This window comes from Somniosus microcephalus, chromosome 3 (assembly GCF_052327205.1).
Source record: "Somniosus microcephalus isolate GS21.2 chromosome 3, FLI_Smic_1.0, whole genome shotgun sequence".
Classification (NCBI taxonomy): domain Eukaryota; kingdom Metazoa; phylum Chordata; class Chondrichthyes; order Squaliformes; family Somniosidae; genus Somniosus; species Somniosus microcephalus.
This window is the reverse complement of record NC_140989.1, coordinates 313515895-313532911: the sequence shown is the minus strand read 5'-3', so window position 1 is coordinate 313532911 and position 17017 is coordinate 313515895. Positions and strand designations below refer to the sequence as shown.

At 42.3% G+C, this 17017-nt stretch overlaps 2 protein-coding genes across 5 annotated transcripts in view; one reads left to right on the top strand and one right to left on the bottom strand.

Annotated features, from left to right (window-relative positions):
- Window positions 1-1931, top strand: part of echdc2 (enoyl CoA hydratase domain containing 2) — a 28956-nt gene extending 27025 nt beyond the window's left edge. For all 3 annotated transcript variants that reach the window (XM_085982972.1, XM_085982971.1, XM_085982973.1), the window contains 3 exons: window positions 288-338; window positions 1612-1659; window positions 1758-1931. In XM_085982972.1, coding sequence (XP_085839098.1) covers window positions 288-338; window positions 1612-1659; window positions 1758-1835 — 177 coding nt within the window. In that variant the 3' untranslated portion in view covers window positions 1836-1931. The remainder of the gene's footprint in view (window positions 1-287; window positions 339-1611; window positions 1660-1757) is intronic.
- Window positions 1932-3200: 1269 nt separating this feature from the next.
- Window positions 3201-17017, bottom strand: part of zyg11 (zyg-11 family member, cell cycle regulator) — an 84844-nt gene continuing 71027 nt past the window's right edge. For both annotated transcript variants that reach the window (XM_085982969.1, XM_085982970.1), the window contains exons 11-16: window positions 16700-16767; window positions 13975-14104; window positions 12225-12277; window positions 10716-10813; window positions 9816-10046; window positions 3201-3781 (exon numbers count right to left, since the gene is read on the bottom strand). In XM_085982969.1, the coding sequence (XP_085839095.1) occupies window positions 9850-10046; window positions 10716-10813; window positions 12225-12277; window positions 13975-14104; window positions 16700-16767 (546 nt within the window). In that variant the 3' untranslated portion in view covers window positions 3201-3781; window positions 9816-9849. The remainder of the gene's footprint in view (window positions 3782-9815; window positions 10047-10715; window positions 10814-12224; window positions 12278-13974; window positions 14105-16699; window positions 16768-17017) is intronic.

Here is a 17017-nt window from a genome sequence, read left to right as displayed (position 1 = left end):
TCAGTAAAAAGTGGATAGACAAATGGATGGTTGAGTGTACCCTACACTGCTATCATCTTGCAGCAAAGAAACTTGCTTATGCCACAGCTACTTCAGCTGATGGTGACCCTACCAAATAGATAATCTAGGTTTGTGTTACCCACAGAAGTATACAATTGTGTTCATGTATGGTGAGAGTTATTGGTAATAAATCATTGGAAGATCGCCCAATTTCTGTCTGTAAATACCTAAATATTGTGTCTTGCAGTCAAAGTGAAAACGTGTTTTTTTTCTGATCTTATTTAAAGGGTCCAGTAGCTCTAAGAATGGCCAAGCAGGCGATGAACAGAGGAATTGAGGTAATGTGCTGGATATATAAGATTCAATATATAAATAAGAATGAATTGCAAAATGCTGCACCACCCCCCTGTGCAGTCAGAGACCCTTGCAATACCCCAGCAGGCAGCTGTCAATCCACTTTCTGGCTGAAATGAGCGAGCAGCTGACTGGCAGCATTCAACTGAGCCCGACAGTTCAAACCTGCCATACTTCTGATGAAGACTCCCTTGTTGGGATTGCCATCCGCTCCCAGTGAGTTAAAATTGGCCCTTTTAATTTGAGGGGGTGTTTTTTTTTCTAATTTGTTTTTAAATTCTATACTAGAAAACCTGTAGAAGTCCCTTTGCTGGTTCAGTGGATAAATGTACAAAACAGGTCCCAAGTTTGATCGCTGGTTCAGTTAGCTGATCTCTGTTGGTGCAGCAGTTGGGGTTTCAATGTGCCCAGGATAAGGAGAACAAACTTAAAAACAATTTTTAGGCTGGTTCCTGCTCCTGCTGCAAGTGCTGAGTATGAGATTGGGTAGGCCCATAAAGTCAAAGAAGCTGCACACCTTAAATGATCTTTTGAGGTACTGGAGAGCTGCTGACACAATTTCCTCCTCCCCATGAGCCAGTGCCTTCAGGAGAAAGTATAGTTTCATTTTTTTTTTTTAAATGAGAGGTGACAGTTTTCTTGGAATACTATGTGACCTCTCCAGTGCATAGATTCAAAGGTTGCCATTTAAAAGTAATACTTCTTGAAGTAGCAATTCAGAGTTCAAGTATATGAAAATTTATATCATCTGTATCCACTTCATCTTTGCAAAAATCAAATTTAAAACTAATGAGTCAAACATTTGAAATAAACTACCAGGTGAGGCATTGGATGCAGAGCTTGGGGAAGTTTAGAGTGCAGTCGGATGCCAGGGATTGCTCAAATGAGTTGGAGTACTACAGGAACAAGCTCAATGGGCCAAATGTACTTTTCTCAGTCTTAACTTTTTATTGTTTTGATAGAAGGATTTTAGTTTATTTTTTCAAAGGACGTTCCTTGACTAATGAATCTCAAGGAATGATCATACCATTATTTAGTTGAAACACCAGAGTAAATCAGTGAAACTAAAACATCTAAAGAATGAATTCCTTAACTCTGAGGTTATCGTTCTGAATTGAATATTTCTCTTTCAATTGTTTAAAAGTACAGAATCAGTAAATTGTAAAGGTTGATTTTATAGTTTTATACTATATTGTCCAAGTTACACTAGACTTTGTTTTATTTGTATATCCTAAATCTACTTTCAATTCTCTGTAGGTAGATATTTCATCTGGAATGGCAATTGAAGAAATGTGTTATGCTCAGGTATGAAGTGTCCTTTTTAAAAACCTGTTTTGACTTGAAGATTTGGGAAAATTTATGTAAAATATTTTGGTGAGATACTTGTACTTTTGCCAATACAGGTCATTCCTACAAAAGACCGGTTGGAAGGGATGGCAGCCTTTAAAGAAAAACGATTACCGCATTTTACTGGAGAATAAAATGATACACACGTCTCAGTTCGACAGGGAGATTCCAGCTACAACCACAGGGTTGCTTAAGTACTGAACTTTTAAATAAACTTCGACAGACCTCGAGTACTGTAATTTTCACTTTCAGAATCTAGTATAATTTATAGTCCCAGTCGCATCTGGGGAAATGTTTCCACTGTATGGAATAGTGTTCCGTTTAACAGGGAACTATTGTAGTACAAGTGCTGTTAGTGATTTGTGGTGATCATATGGGCAAGAGTGGAACAAATTGAGGGCTGTCACACCAAGCTGGACAAGGAGTAATGTTGAAAGAAAAATGGCATGGTTGACCATGTCAAGGGCTGCATGGGATAATGAACCACAGTCATAGAATATTGTTAGGGCTGTTTTTGTTGAGGGGTGGAAAGCTGATTGAAAGGATTCAAAAAGGGAATTGCAGGAAAGATGAGCGCACATCTAGGTGGTCACAACACATTCAAGCACTTGAGAGCAAATATTTCCTGCCTGTGTAAAGGCAGGTGAAGGAATATTTTGGAGGTCAGAAGGGGCAAGAGTGGGTATTTTTGAAGAGTAGGGTGATGATGGCAGTTTTGGAAAGGACTAGGGTAGTGTCGGAGGAGAGAGAACCATTTACGAAGTCAGTGAACATAGGAGCCAGGAAGGGAATTTGGATGAACAGTAGTTGGGGGGGACCTGGCTCCCCTCTCCTGGATACCTGGTCAAGTTAAAAAGCTAGAATTGTGATTAGCTTGAACACTCCTTTCTTCTGGTCTCTGGTTTTTTTTTGCTTTTGAATATTTTTGTACTGTGAATATTGATGGCCTAGTGAGGGAAGCTGGATGCAGGTGGAAAAAGTCAAAAGCTGTGAGCTGGTCATTTAAACAGCATCGTGTTCAGTCAGTTCCCTTACAGGTGGTATTGTTGGGTCTGGTTTTCTTGTCTAACGTCCTATGCACATCAGTTCTCAGGACATTACAGATGAGAAATAAGAGCAGTGACCCAGTATGCCCATGAAAAGTCAGCAGTCTGATCAGAGGATAAGGGGCAGCTAGAAACTTTCACTTAGCTTAGGTCCATTTTACAGAATTATTTGGACTGGGCAAGTGGTGGCAATTTTGCTGCTGTCAGGAACAGCAGCCAGCAGGTCAGTTATATTCAGACTTTTACATGTCTGCAGGCAAATCTTCAACTCCTTAAATGAGAGGCAATAACTTGCCCCTTGTATATATTTATAAGACAGCTGGGCTCAGTGGAGTTCAAGGCAGGTTGTGTGCAGTCACTAGGGTGAGGGAGGGACAGGAAAATCTGTCCCAGTAACTCAATCAGTTCCCCCAATGACAATTAGAATTTACAGAAGATAGAATGAACAATGTGTTAAATCATAATTCTTTTAATAGAATGGTTTTTAAAATGAGGTATTGATAGCAAGAGTCCCTCTGAACAGAAAATCCATCTTAAAACCAATGATACATTAAACATTTACCTGTACAAGCAATATGAAAGACAGACAAAAACATTAATACAAAGTAGTTTGGCAATTTCAAAAGCAAGTTTCCCCTGAAGGAGTCATCAGCATTTTATACAAAATATTTTTTAAAAAAGAGGGGGAAGAAAGAGATCAAACCTGTTTAAGCTAATCACAGTTAAACTGTTCTATACATGGATTCATTCTTTTATAAAGTAGATACATGAGTGACATCCAGATTAAGTAAACATTTCATCAGCAGCATTTATTCAAGCAAAAGCTGCTTCTGGTAGAACAAAACATCTGCAAAGACACCACCACAACACACACACCAACACGCCACTGTGGTATATTCTTGCTGCATCTAGATTAGCTTATAGAAATGTTTAACAGCATACACTAAGTTACAATTATGGCAGTCCTCTTCATCCTCTTCAGAAATGAAAAGGTTACATGTTGCACATTTCTCTGTAAATGAACCATCGTCTGCCTGTTTGAGAAAATAAATACACTTTTAAAAACTTCTGTTACTCCCACACGGTTTCACTATAGCATTCATTTCTAATATTGTACAACAGAGTTTGATGGATACTTTGGAGAAAGTGATTACAAGGCTGTAATTCAGAGAAACTGTTGATGGCAGCCAGGACTGGGAAGAATGCCAATCATCACGACCAATTTTGCAAACTTTAGCACTAGAAGGCTGTAAGAACCAGTTTTGTGACTCAGTAACTGAAATTTTCACCTCACATAGAAGAGATTGATTCCTCACCCACTCACCCCCCCAAATGGTAGTGAACACCATTTACTAAGTTGCAATTAGCAGGGAGCTATACTCTATAATCCCATCCAAGTGCTAAAATGAATAGAGCTGAACTTAAACCAAGTCGCAGCCACAACATTACAAGTGCAGTACTCAGCAGGAACTCTACACAAAGCAAGTCCCAGCTACAGCACCAGACATACAGTACTTGATCTGCATCTGCAGTACAGTAAGCAGGACCAACCAGTAAGAAAGAATTTGAACACATTAATTACATATCAAGTGTGTTCCACCTACAAGACCTGAATAATAAGCAACACAATATTAAAACACATGTAACAAACTTTTAGCATAGTAAATATAGACTCCACTGTACAATATTTACCTATGGGAAGCAGCATTACTTTAAATTTTCTCGGGGGGGAGCACTTTCAAAGAAGTCTCCTTTAAAATAACACTAGATCAAGGTTTTAGAATACATTTGTTATAGAAACATAGAAGATAGGAGTAGGCCCTTCGAGCCTGCTCCGCCATTCAATGAGATCATGGCTGATCATTGAAATTCAGTACCCTGTCCCTGCCTTCTCCCCATATCCCTTGATCCCTTTAGCCTTAAGAAATATATCCAACACTTTCTTGAATATATTTAATGAACTGGCCTCCACCGCCCTCTGTGGCAGAGAATTCCACAGGTTCACCACTCTCTGGGTGAAGAAATTCCTCCTCATTTCAGTCCTAAATGTCCTACCCCTTATCCTTTAAGTCTGTTCCAGGAAGAACCTAACTTTAAAACTTGGCTCCTCTTGAGGGCCACTCTTGAATTACACCAGACATGAGTGCAATACCAAGTTGATAAAACTTTGTGAAAGGATTAATAATTTATGAAGACAGATGAATTTTATAGTCCTACAATAAAATCTATGTTTAAATGGAAGTAGAAATGGAATGAAAGTAGAAATGGAAAGATGAAGAGAGACACCTAGGAATTCACAATTTTTTGAAAGTCTGAGTGCAGGTAGATAAAGCCATAAAATTAAAGGCCAATACCATTTTGACTCTTATAAATAGGAACACAGAGTACAAGAATAAAGGGATAATGATAAATTTGTCATAAAAACAGAAAATGTTGGAAACACTCAGCAGGTCAGTCAGCATCTGTGGAAAGAGAAACAGAGTTAACTTTTCAGGTCGATGACCTTTCGCCAGAACTGGAAAAGGTTAGAGATGTAAATTTATCTGGCTAGACCACCGAGTTCTGTGGCAATTTGTGGTACTCCATTATAGAAAGGATGTTAGGATATTAAAGCAAAAGAGAACATACAACATAGATTCACCAGAATGATGCCAGGGAGGGGAAACTACAAGCTAGAATTTTAACAGGAAAGTGAGTGGGTTTGGAGCGGGTAGGTGTTTAAATACGCTGAAATTGACAGCGTAGCAGGAGGCCGGCTTCTGCATCTAACTGGAGTGTATTTGGCTGCGTGCGAGAAACCCCCTCAGGAGAGGCGGGTTAGCAATTTAAAGCTAGTTAAGAGGCTATTAAGAGCCTTTTTTACCTGGGGTTTCCAAGTTTCATTGTGTGCGCTCGGGATTCCCGGGCTTCCTGAACCTTACCAGTGAAAGCAAGGAGAGAGCACAGTGGCAATTGAGGGGGCTGAACAAATGACAGTCCAAAAATCCCATAAGGGTACCGAGACCTCACACCTACTTCCTTGCCTAAGGGAGAGGCTTTTGCTCACACCAACTGTTCTGAGAGTTTGCAGGTGATTTCTACAACTTTAGGTCATTCTCAGTACATTGCAGGATTGCGTGTCTGATCTGTACCGTACATGTCATATCAGATCAGAATGGATGCTGCTTATGCTGTTTCACCTTTGACCTCAGATGAAGACCAAGATGAGCAGCAGCAGCTGCCATCTCCTCACCAACCTACCGCTTCACAGGAGAGAGGGGATGATTACAAGGGTGCAGCTCACAGAAGGCGAGACCCCCAACACAAGATTCTGAAGGGGATTGACAGGGTCAACTCAAATTTCTCTCCACGGATGTTGCCTGACTTGCTGAGTTTTTCCAGCATTTTCTGTTGTTATTTCGGATTTCCAACATCTGCAGTATTTTGCTATCGTAGATGCCGAGAGGTTGTTTCCCCTGACTAGAATGTCTAGAACTAGGGGACACAGTCTCAGGATAAAGGGTAGACTATTTAAGACTGAGATGAGGAATTTCTTCACTCAGAGGGTTGTGAATCTTTGGAATTCTCTGCCCCAGAGGGCTGTGAATGCTGAGTCTTTGAGTACATTCAACGCTGAGATAGATTTTTGGACTCTAAGGGAATCAAGGGATATGGAGATCAGGCGGGAAAGTGGAGTTGAAGTCGATGATCAGCCATGGTCTTACTGAATGACGGAGCAGGTTCGAGGGGCCGTATGGCCTACTCTTATTTCTTAACACAAGGTATTATAGGCAGAGGATGAGCTTCCTGGACATGACTGACCACCAGTGCCTCCGGAGGCTCAGGGTATCGCGTCAGGTTGTGGCAGACATTTGTAGCCTGCTGGAAGACGACCTGCTGCCAAGTGGACCTGGTGGACACGCGTTACCAGTGGCTGTCAAAGTGACCACTGCCCTCAACAACTTCGCCTCGGGCTCCTTCCAGGGAACTGCAGGAGTTATTTGCAGGATTTCAGTTGGCCGCTCACAAATGCATCACCTAGGTGACTGATGCTATGTTTGCCAGGGCAGGCAGTTATTTGCACTTTGCCACTGATGAAGCCAGTCAGAATGAGTGGGCACTCGGCTTTGCAACTCTGGCTGGCTTCCCACAGGTGCTGGGCAACATTGACTGCACATGTGGCCATCAAGGCACCCCCAGATCACCCAGGAGTGTTCATGAACTGCAAGGGCTTCCACTCCATCAATGTGCAGCTCGTCTGCAACCACAAAAATATCATGCAAATAGCTGTGCCAGATTCCCAGGGAACTGTCATGATTCAGTCGTCCTGCGCTAGTCCACCCTCCCTCAGCTCTTCGCACCTCCAACCAGACTTACCGGCTGGCTGCTTGGAGACAAGGGGTATCCACTGAAGACGTGGCTGATGACACCCTGGAGGTCAAGCATTGAGGCAGAAGAACGCTACAATCAAAGTCAAGTGATGACGAGATGTGTAATAGAGCAAGCAATCGGGATGATGATGCGCTTCAGATGCCTGGACACATCTGGAGGAGTCCTTCAATATGCACCAGCCAGGGTCTCCAGAATAATAGTGGTATGCTGCATTCTGTACAACATAGCACAGCAGCGAGGATTGGAGCTGCTGGAGGAGCAAGGCGCAGAGCCTCTTCGGAGCAGGAACTTGATGTGGCCATGGCACCAGCAGCAGCGCACATTGCTATTTGGAATGGCCTCAATAGCACGATATAGTTTGGTTGCACCAGTGCACCCAGCTGACACAGAGATGCTGAACCCACTTTCCACCACCCCCCCCCCACACACACAAAGCAATCCTACAATGACCAAACAATTCCCTTCACATACACCCATGTCTTACCATTTATTACAAGTGACAAGGCAACTTGCCAGGCAGCAGGCAAAAATGGGCAAGACAGGAAAGTAGTGCAAAGAAATAATTTTATGTGCCTCCAAATATCAACATAATCTTAACAGTGCAACATTGCCCAACACACCCATGTGCATCTAGAATTCTTTTATCGTCCTCTTCCTACCACTTCTATGTTGTGCAAACCCTGTGGCTTCAGCAGAGGTAGAGGCAGGCTGCTCACTTCCCTACTCTGACTGCTGAGGTGCATTTGGCCAACGTCCTCTGGGTTTTGGAGCCCGTGAGGGCCCTGCCAAAGACTGCTCCTCCTGCACCTGTGCAGGGGCAGACTCAGCCATCAGGGGGGCCATGGGTAAAAGTGGAAGCGCTTTGAGCAGAGCCCCCACTTCTATGTCCCCTTTCACCATAATCCCTCTCGTGGTCCACCGGCACTTCCCTGCTATCAATGAGCTGGAGAGCACTTCGCTGCACATCAGTGGGGCGATGAACGGCCAAGTCTAGGTTTTTATCCATCCTTGTTAGGTGGCATTCAGAGTGTGCAAGCTGTTGGCGAGGGCACACATGCACAAGTCATGGCCTACGACATAATGCCAGTCATACTTGAGATGGACTCCTCCATTCTCCTTTCAAGCGAGCACATCGCGGCTGGAAATACTGACAGAACCTCTCGCAATTTTTGTTGCTCCTCCAGAATCATCCTTTTGTCAACAGCCCCCGAGGTTCAGCACCTGCGTCCAGCTGAGCAGTGCTTGGAGCATCCTGTGCCCTCTGACGAGGACTCTCCACTGCGGTCCCTGTCTGCACCATCTGCTCTTGCTCACGTGATCTGAGAGTCACCAGGTGACAACACTACTTTCAGACTTAATGGTCCCACCGACGTGTGTGTATCTGCGCTGGTGCTTCGTTGGTTTGTTTGATGTGCAGGAATAGGCTTGGGAAGGCAGTGAGGGGGTTGGGGTGACACGCACATCCGGATGTAGGCGAGTGTGGCACTGTACTCACCTTTCCTGACCTCATGAGGTCATTAAATCTTTTCTTGCATTGTATCCAGGACTGTGCCACCACACGCCTGCTGCAATCTCCAGCCATGCCTTCTTGGTGTCTGAGGCTGGCTTCTTTCTCCCGTCAACAGGGAATAGCACCTCCCTGTGGGCCCTAGCTCCTTGCAACAGGAGTTCCAAGGAGGCATCACTAAATCTAGGGGCAGCTTTCGTATGCAGAGACCACATTTTCCGCATTTTTTGTTCTCCAACCAAACCAATCTCTCTCCCACCAATGTCTCTGCAACCTCCAACGGTCATCTTTGAATTGCTCCTTGAAATACCCGAGCTGAATTGGACCTGTGCGTGATGCCATCACGCCCAGTCCCGTTAATTGGTCAGGAAACCCAGAAGTCAGATGCAAATGCAGTGGTTTAGTTAAAAAGCCACTGCAAAATGCGCCGCTTAAACTTCCGGGTTCTCCACGTGATCCAGGGCTCCCCCACTGCCAGCGCGTCAGCACGTGAAAATTCCAGCCATAGTTAGGAAGATAGATTTATGATAATGGGACTATTACCATTGAAGCGGAGAAGGATAAAGGAGATTTAAGATGATTTTAAATTTATGCAAGATTTTGAATAAAGCAAAACTATTTCCTTGGGTTGGAGAATCAGTGACAAGGGGTCATTGTTTAAACATCATCATTAAAAAGAGGAGAGAATAGAAAAAGACATCTTTACTCAGAAATTGGAGCATGACTAGTTTGCCACAGAGTGACTGAGGCAGAGACCATTGCATCTTTTAAGAGAAAATTGGCTAAAAATTGAAGTAGAGGAAAATATAAGGTTATGGGGAGACCGAATGGAAGTGGGATTGTTTTGGATTGCTGTAACAGAGCCAGCACATACACAATGGACCAAATAACCACCTTCTGTGCTGTAAAATTGCATAAAACTACTCAAAGACAATAAATTTTGCAACGTATATGTTAATGATATTTTAAACTCTTCAGAAAGAGCACTGTTCAGATTCATACACAGGATACAGTCAGAAGGGTTTCACATTTCTTCTGTTACTTAGCTATTCTAAGTTACTGCAGTACCAGGACGGCTAACCTCCTTTCCCTCCCCAGCGGGCGTGGGATAACAAAGTCACATTAATATTAATTATTGTAGAGGTTTTAAAGAGTTTACAAGTTACCAAACCCTTAAAAAAAAAACTTACTAATACAATCTGTCCAGAACAGTCTGGTTACTGTTTAGATCACACCGTGCTTAGTTTGTGGCTTTTTGTGGCTGGAGGAGACCTTCCCATGGCGCATAATATACTTCTCCAAACTTTCAACAATGCTAATAACAATCCGCAGAACGTCTGGTGAAATCTGAGGATGGTTCTTAATGTTATACAGTTGCTGCATTCCACCCTCTTCGATCAGCATCCGACAGTACCTGGGCGCTGTAGAACAGACAAGAAAAAGTAAAAAGTTGGATGCCAATCTTGAATCTTAAGTTTAGTAAATTAAAAGTAGCCTCTGCCAGAATACATCACGATATGATGATAATTAATAGACTCCAAAGCAAAGACTGCCCAGTCTGCAATAATTCAGCCGGCTAATGAAATGAAATTCAATGGGTCAATTTTAAACAAACCCGCCTGGTAGGAAACTGATGAGATCAGATCGGCCGGCCGTTTTGCACCCCGCCCAATATTACTCATCATCGGCCGATTCGATTCGGTCAGTTTCCCGCTGGGCGAGTTGGGTTAAAATTACTGCCGATGTTTTATATTAGACAACAGAGCAGTGGAAACTGAAAGCCAGCAAGTAAGTTAATTCGATAACTATGTATTCTTGGTTCTAATTTTATGATGAACTGTGGCCAGAGAGAATGGAGCAGCATCTCATTAATTAATAGCTTAGAAAAAAAGTTAATTAAAAACTGTTACTCCAATTAGACTTCATTATAATGTAAATGATTTTTGAAAAATTAGGAATAAAAATGGTCAACTTCATAAGCAAAATCATTAACTTTTATGGGAAAACACACAACATTAATTAATTTTGCTCAAGCACAATAAACATGTAGAAACAAGTATTGCTTCACTTTGCCTCCGATCGCCACCTACCATTTTTGCTACAGACATGCTGCATTGCCCAGACAGCCCAAATCTGCACTCCGGGTGTATCAGAACATTCCAACAATGGAAAAAATGGACTGAATGACCTGGAAATAAATATTTACTCCATGTTAGCAGAAAGGAAAAAGAAAATTTGCAACTTCTTAGCTGATAATTGTACTACATTTACAAAACTGAGGCAAATTAAGTTTGAATGATATAAGGTAGCTCCAAAACTCAAACTGTTGGATCAGGGCACTTTCATAAACTGTTCCTTTCCATTCTTTCTTCCCTCCCTGTTTGAATCCAATTTACCTGTAATTACCAATTCATAGAACTACTGCAGCAAGGTCAGAGATAATGGAAAGAACTTCCGTTTATATAGTGCCTTTCATGACCACAGCATATCCCAAAGCACATTACAGTCTATACGTACTTGTATTTTATTTTTAAATGTAGTCACTGTTGTAATGTAGGGAAACGCAGCAGCAAGATCCCACAAACAGCAATGTGATAAATGACCAGATAAGCTATTTTAGCGGTATTGGTTGAGGGATAAATGGAGGAGGCAGACAGGGCTTCACTGAATGTCTCATCCAAAAGACGGCACCATTGACAGTGCAGCGTTCAGTACTGCATTGAAGTGTCAGCCTAGATTTGTACAGGGCCTTGGTGAGACCACACCTTGAGTATTGTGTGCAGTTTTGGTCGCCTTATCGGAGGAAGGATATTCTTGCCATGGAGGGAGTGCAGCGAAGATTCACCAGACTGATACCTGGGATGGCAGGAATGACGTATGAGGGGAGATTGGGTCGATTGGGCTTATATTCACTGGAGTTTAGAAGAATGAGAGGGGATCTCATTGAAACTTAAAATTCTAACAGGACTAGACAGACTAGATGCTGGAAAGATGTTCCCGATGGCGTGGGAGTCCAGAACCAGGGGTCACAGTCTAAAGATAAGGGCAAGCCATTTAGGACAGAGATGAGAAGGAATTTCTTCACCCAGAGAGTGGTGAACCTGTGGAATTCTCTACCACAAAAGGCAGTTGAGGCCAATTCATTAAATATATTCAAGAAGGAGTTAGATATATTTCTTAAGGCTAAAGGGATCAAGGGATATGGGGAGAAAGCAGGGACAGGGTACTGAATTTGGAGGATCAGCCATGATTGCATTAAAATGGCAGAGCAGGCTCGAGTGGCCAAATGGCCTACTCCTGCTCCTATCTTCTATGTTTCTATTATGTGCTCAAGTTTCTAGAGTGGGGCTTGAACCTTCTGACTCAAGAGGCAAGAGTGCTACCACTGAGCCAAGGCTGACATATAAGCTGTACACAAGACATTTCGATACAGGTACATTTTGAAATCATTGCTTTTAAAAGTGTTTACATGGCTCATGAATACATTTTATAATCTACCCTCGACCCCCAGTTGTGTGACCTGCTTTTTGGGGGGGGGGGGGGGGGGGGGTGGATGATATCAAAACCGTCACTAAGTGCGGTATCAAAAACATACGTACCTGTAAGCTACCATCTCACAATCTGGGGTCGGCCAATTTAGAATGACAGAATGCTGAAAAGAAAAAAGAAAGTTAGCTAACTGCCTTTAGATAAATAAAGCAAAACGGTTGTTCTTTGGAAATTAGTTGTATAAAAGATTTTTTTTTATTCATTCACGGAATGTGGGCGTCACTGGCAAGGCCAGCATTTATTGCCCATCCCCAATTGCCCTTAAGGTGGTGGTGAGCTGCCGCCTTGAATATAATGGAGTGGCCATTTCAGAGGGCAGTTAAGAGTCAACCACATTGCTGTGGGTCTGGAGATATGTATAGCGGGTGAATGCAGAATAATCACGTCAGTTGTAATTTGTGTGTGTTCAAGAGGTCAGAATTACTCGTCTCTATTGAAAAGATCAGTGTGTTTTGTAAGAAATATCCATAACTTAGAAACTTCAATCACCTTTAGCACTGTGTATGTGCCACTACTGACTTTCATTTTAAAAAGATCAGCACAAGAAAATCTTTGGATTTCTACTGATTTAAAAGACTGTTTAACAGCTCCACCCTTGGTGTACAATGATTGGAGTTGGAAGCAAGTGAACAGCTTTTTATTTCTGCATTTGGATAGGTAAGTTTGGAGTCCTGCCACTCCCTGACTCCAGTGATGGGAATATGCAGTACAGTAATACCATCGCTCTCATCGCAATTCAAATGCTGCCAGTGCAGTGTAACAACACAAAAGGAAATTCCCACATTAAAGCTGTTTTATTTGAAAATTTGCCCATGACTCGCTGCTCCAAATTGGAAAGGAAACAGTAAAATGAACATTCAAAAAAAAAGTGAAATCTAGTGTCAAATGCAGCAATTGACCTACCACATTTAACAGACTTTCGAGACCTCAATCACTACTATTCGCCTCCACCCCATGATGAAGTGCACTTTTAGTTGACCATCACTTGGGTGATGGGTGAAACGGGACTTGGTGAGAGTTAGGACACAGGCAGCAGAGGGGTTTTGGAGGAGCTCAAGTTTATGGAGGGTGAAAGATGGGAGGCCGGCCACGAGAACATTGGAATAATCATCTCGAGGTAACAAAGGCACGGTTGAGGGTTTCAGCAGCAGATGAGCTGAAGCAGGGGCGGAGTTGGGAGATGTTAGAGGTGGAAGTAGGCAGTCTTGGTGATAGAGCGGCGGCAGATACATGGTCAGAAGCTCAGCTCAGGGTCAGACAGGATGCCAAGGTTGCGAACGATCTGGCTCAGCCTCGGATAGTGGCCAGGGAGAGGATGGAGTCGGTAGCTAGGAAACGGGGTTGTAGCAGAGATCAGAGACAATGGCTATGGTCTTCCCAATATTTCGTTGGAGGAAATTTCTGCTCATCCAGTACTGAATGTCGGACAAGCAGTGTGACAAATCAGAGGCAGTGGAGGGGTCAAGAGAGGTGGTGGGGTCATCAGCATACTTGTGGAACCCGACGTTATGTTTTCAGATGATGTCACTGAGGGGCAGTATGTAGATGAGAAACAGGAGGAGGCCAACGATAGATCCTTGGGGTGTTAGAGGTAACAGTGTGAAATTGTAGACCAGTAAATAAAGAACAGAGTTATGATTTCACTATAAATAGTAAACAATGGAAGTCTTCACCCTGTTATTAGCATCAACTCCAATACAGCAGCAGAAAGGTCTAATTTGTTGTAAAGGAAGTTCCACATTTGAAATCTTCATGCAAATACATTTTACAAAATACAGTGGACCATGTGTACAAACATACCAGCTGCTCCAGAAGAGAAGCTCGGAGGTCAAGATCCAGTGTCCAGATATTTAGCCCACGGGATATCAAGTGAGCAATTATTCCTGCAGCAAAGTAGCTGACCTCCACTTCCTTGTTGTGTAGCAAGACACTAAAAGAAACACAAGGTGTATTACGGGAACAAAGGTTTTTCCAAGAATTTACTAAATAGGACTTGGATCACACGTCCCCTCAAATTTTTCTCCAAGCAGAAAAAGTTAATTTCAGTAAGCCTCTTCCATAATATGAAACTTCTAAGACCCCTCCCCCGAGTCACCCTTGATCAACTGGGACCACACTGGCTTCGCATCCCCACACACATTAAATATACACTCCTCCTCATCATCTTTAAATCCCTGCATGGCTTCGCCCCACCCTATGTCTGCGACCTCTTCCAGCTCTATATTCCCACAACGCACCCCCCACCCCACAAACATTCCATCCCTCTAACTCTAGTCTTTTGTACACCTCTCCCTCCCTTTGTCCCTTCACTGACAGCAATGCCTGCAGCTGCCTGGCTCCTACTCTCGAATTCCTTCGCTAAACTTCTCTCCCTCTCTGAAAACCTCCTCAAAACCTACCTCTTTAACCAAGCCTTCAGTCACTCCTCCTAACCTCTCTCATTGCTGGATGTCCATTTTCCTTATGCCTCTGTGAAGCACTTGGGGATGTTCTTTTCATTATAGGCACTATATAAATGCAAGTTGTTGATACTCTCTCAAACCTTCCAAATGCATCAATGTCTCTTTGAAGGAAGGGGGTTAAAATAAATCATACAAAATGTTCCAAATTTCATCTTACCATTGGATTATACAAGGTTAAAATAACCAGTTTCAACTTTCAACCAAATGCGCTCAAAATACATCCCACAAATAACTGTTGTAAAGGCATAACCACAGGGACCAGCCTCCACTATCTCACCCAAGTTACCAGCATTCTTGCGAGTGTCTTGACTAGAGGGTGGCATCATAGCCGTGTTCTAGTTTGTCCTACATAAGAACATGAGAAATAGGAGCAGGAGTAGGCCATACGGCCCTTCGAGCCTGCTCCGCCATGCAATAAGATCATGGCTGATCTTCGATCTCAACTCCACTTTCCCGCCCGATCTCCATATCCCTCAATTCCTCTAGAGTCCAAAAATCAATCTCTCTCATCCTCAAATATACTCGACATCCTTTGGGGTAGAGAATTCCAAAGATTCACAACCCTCTGAGTGAAGAAATTCCTCCTCATCTCAGTCTTAAATGGCCCGGCCCCTTACCCTGAGACTTTGTCCCCGAGTTCTCGACTCTCCAGCCAGGGGAAACAACCTCTCAGCATCTACCCTGTCAATCCCCCTCAGAATCTTATATGTTTCAATGAGATCACCTCTCATTCTTCTAAACTACAGAGCGTATTGGCCCAATCTCCTCAAAAGATATACGTACAAAAACTTTCCAGCAGATGTCACTGAACAGTAATCAGGAGCTATTGGCTATTTCCCATCTCCCTCGCCTGTTACAAATACAATTGTGCAGCACTCCAATTGTTGTCCCAGAGATTAGAAAACCTAGCACAGACCACAGTTCAAAGTGGAATAATATATCTAGAAACTTCGAATCATTTCAGAATCCCTCACATTTGAATATATCCAGAATTCCTATTATGTAAGCCATAACATCTGCTGTGCAAGTAACCCCTTATTTAAAAAAAACCTACCTTTAGAGACATAAAAAAGGTGCATGAAGGAGCGATTTGCACACCAGATATTACAGTATATCAAGCTACATGTACATTACAGTAGCAGAACACACTCTCACTTTTTTAAATTCAAGAACATTATTGACTTTTAAATATCAAACATTACTCCCACTCCCCCCCAAAAAAAGCCCCATTTGTTTTCTAGACTAGAAAAAACAAAACAAAGTGATTTTGTCAGCAAGAAAGATGAAAGATAGATTCTGGCATTTTGAACTCAACATGGCAAATTCTAGTAAAAATCAGAGGAGGATTACAAATCTCCAAGTTTCCATGTCGTGAGATTGGACATTACAGTGTGTTTTATGGTCAGCTGGTGAACCTAAACCTCAATTATTACTACAACACACGACCAAAATGCTTAAATCTCCAACCTCTATTCCCCCACCAATCCAAAAAAAACAAAGCTTTCAAATTTATACACCAAATTTCAATCCCCACAAATTAAGATATTGGATGCAAAACAACTACAGAAACTGTTACCATTATATTTTATCATCGCCCCTTATTTTATTACTTAACTGTATTTTTTCTAAATCAGAAGGTATTTTTAAAAATGTCTAATCACCCTTTACTAGATAAGCTTACATAGTTATGGTCAATCTATTGTCTAATTTCATTAGGGGATAAAAAACTCAAAATTTGAATGGATGCATGTACTCGATTCATTTCTAGTCAATCCAATTTGATGAAAGTGATCACACCACCCAGTCTAAATAGGCAATTGTAATCAAACCCTCCATAACACTGCAGGCTCAGCCATTAAAAAAAACTTTACAGAATAATATTACAGAACTATTTATTTTGAACATTTCTTGGGAGGAACACTACTTGCTACTGGGGGGTCCCTCACTTCCTGCACACAGTCACTGGCTTGGATGTCAAGAGAAATCTACCATAATTATTCACTTAGAAACAAGAATTTTAAAACTGACTGCTCCAAAAGCTAAGGTGGCAAAATAATTGTTACCCGATATGTTCAATAAAGTTCTTCTTCATCAGCTGAGGATGGAGTTCTTTCACTTCTGCTATGTTGTTCTAAAATAAACAAAATGTTATTTGAATGACTATTAGAAACTCAGCATCTTAAAACAGATAACTTTGTCTTTCTTTTCGCCAAGGACAAGACTGCCTTTTTCCACCCTGCACCCCCCATCTCCCTCCACAAAATGTCATTCCAAGCTGATGATAGGGTGGGGGCACATGGGTGTAGACAACCTATTCCCAGCAATCGCCTATTTCAGAGTACAAGAATTACTTTTGTTCCAATTCTTTCAACATCCTTCTG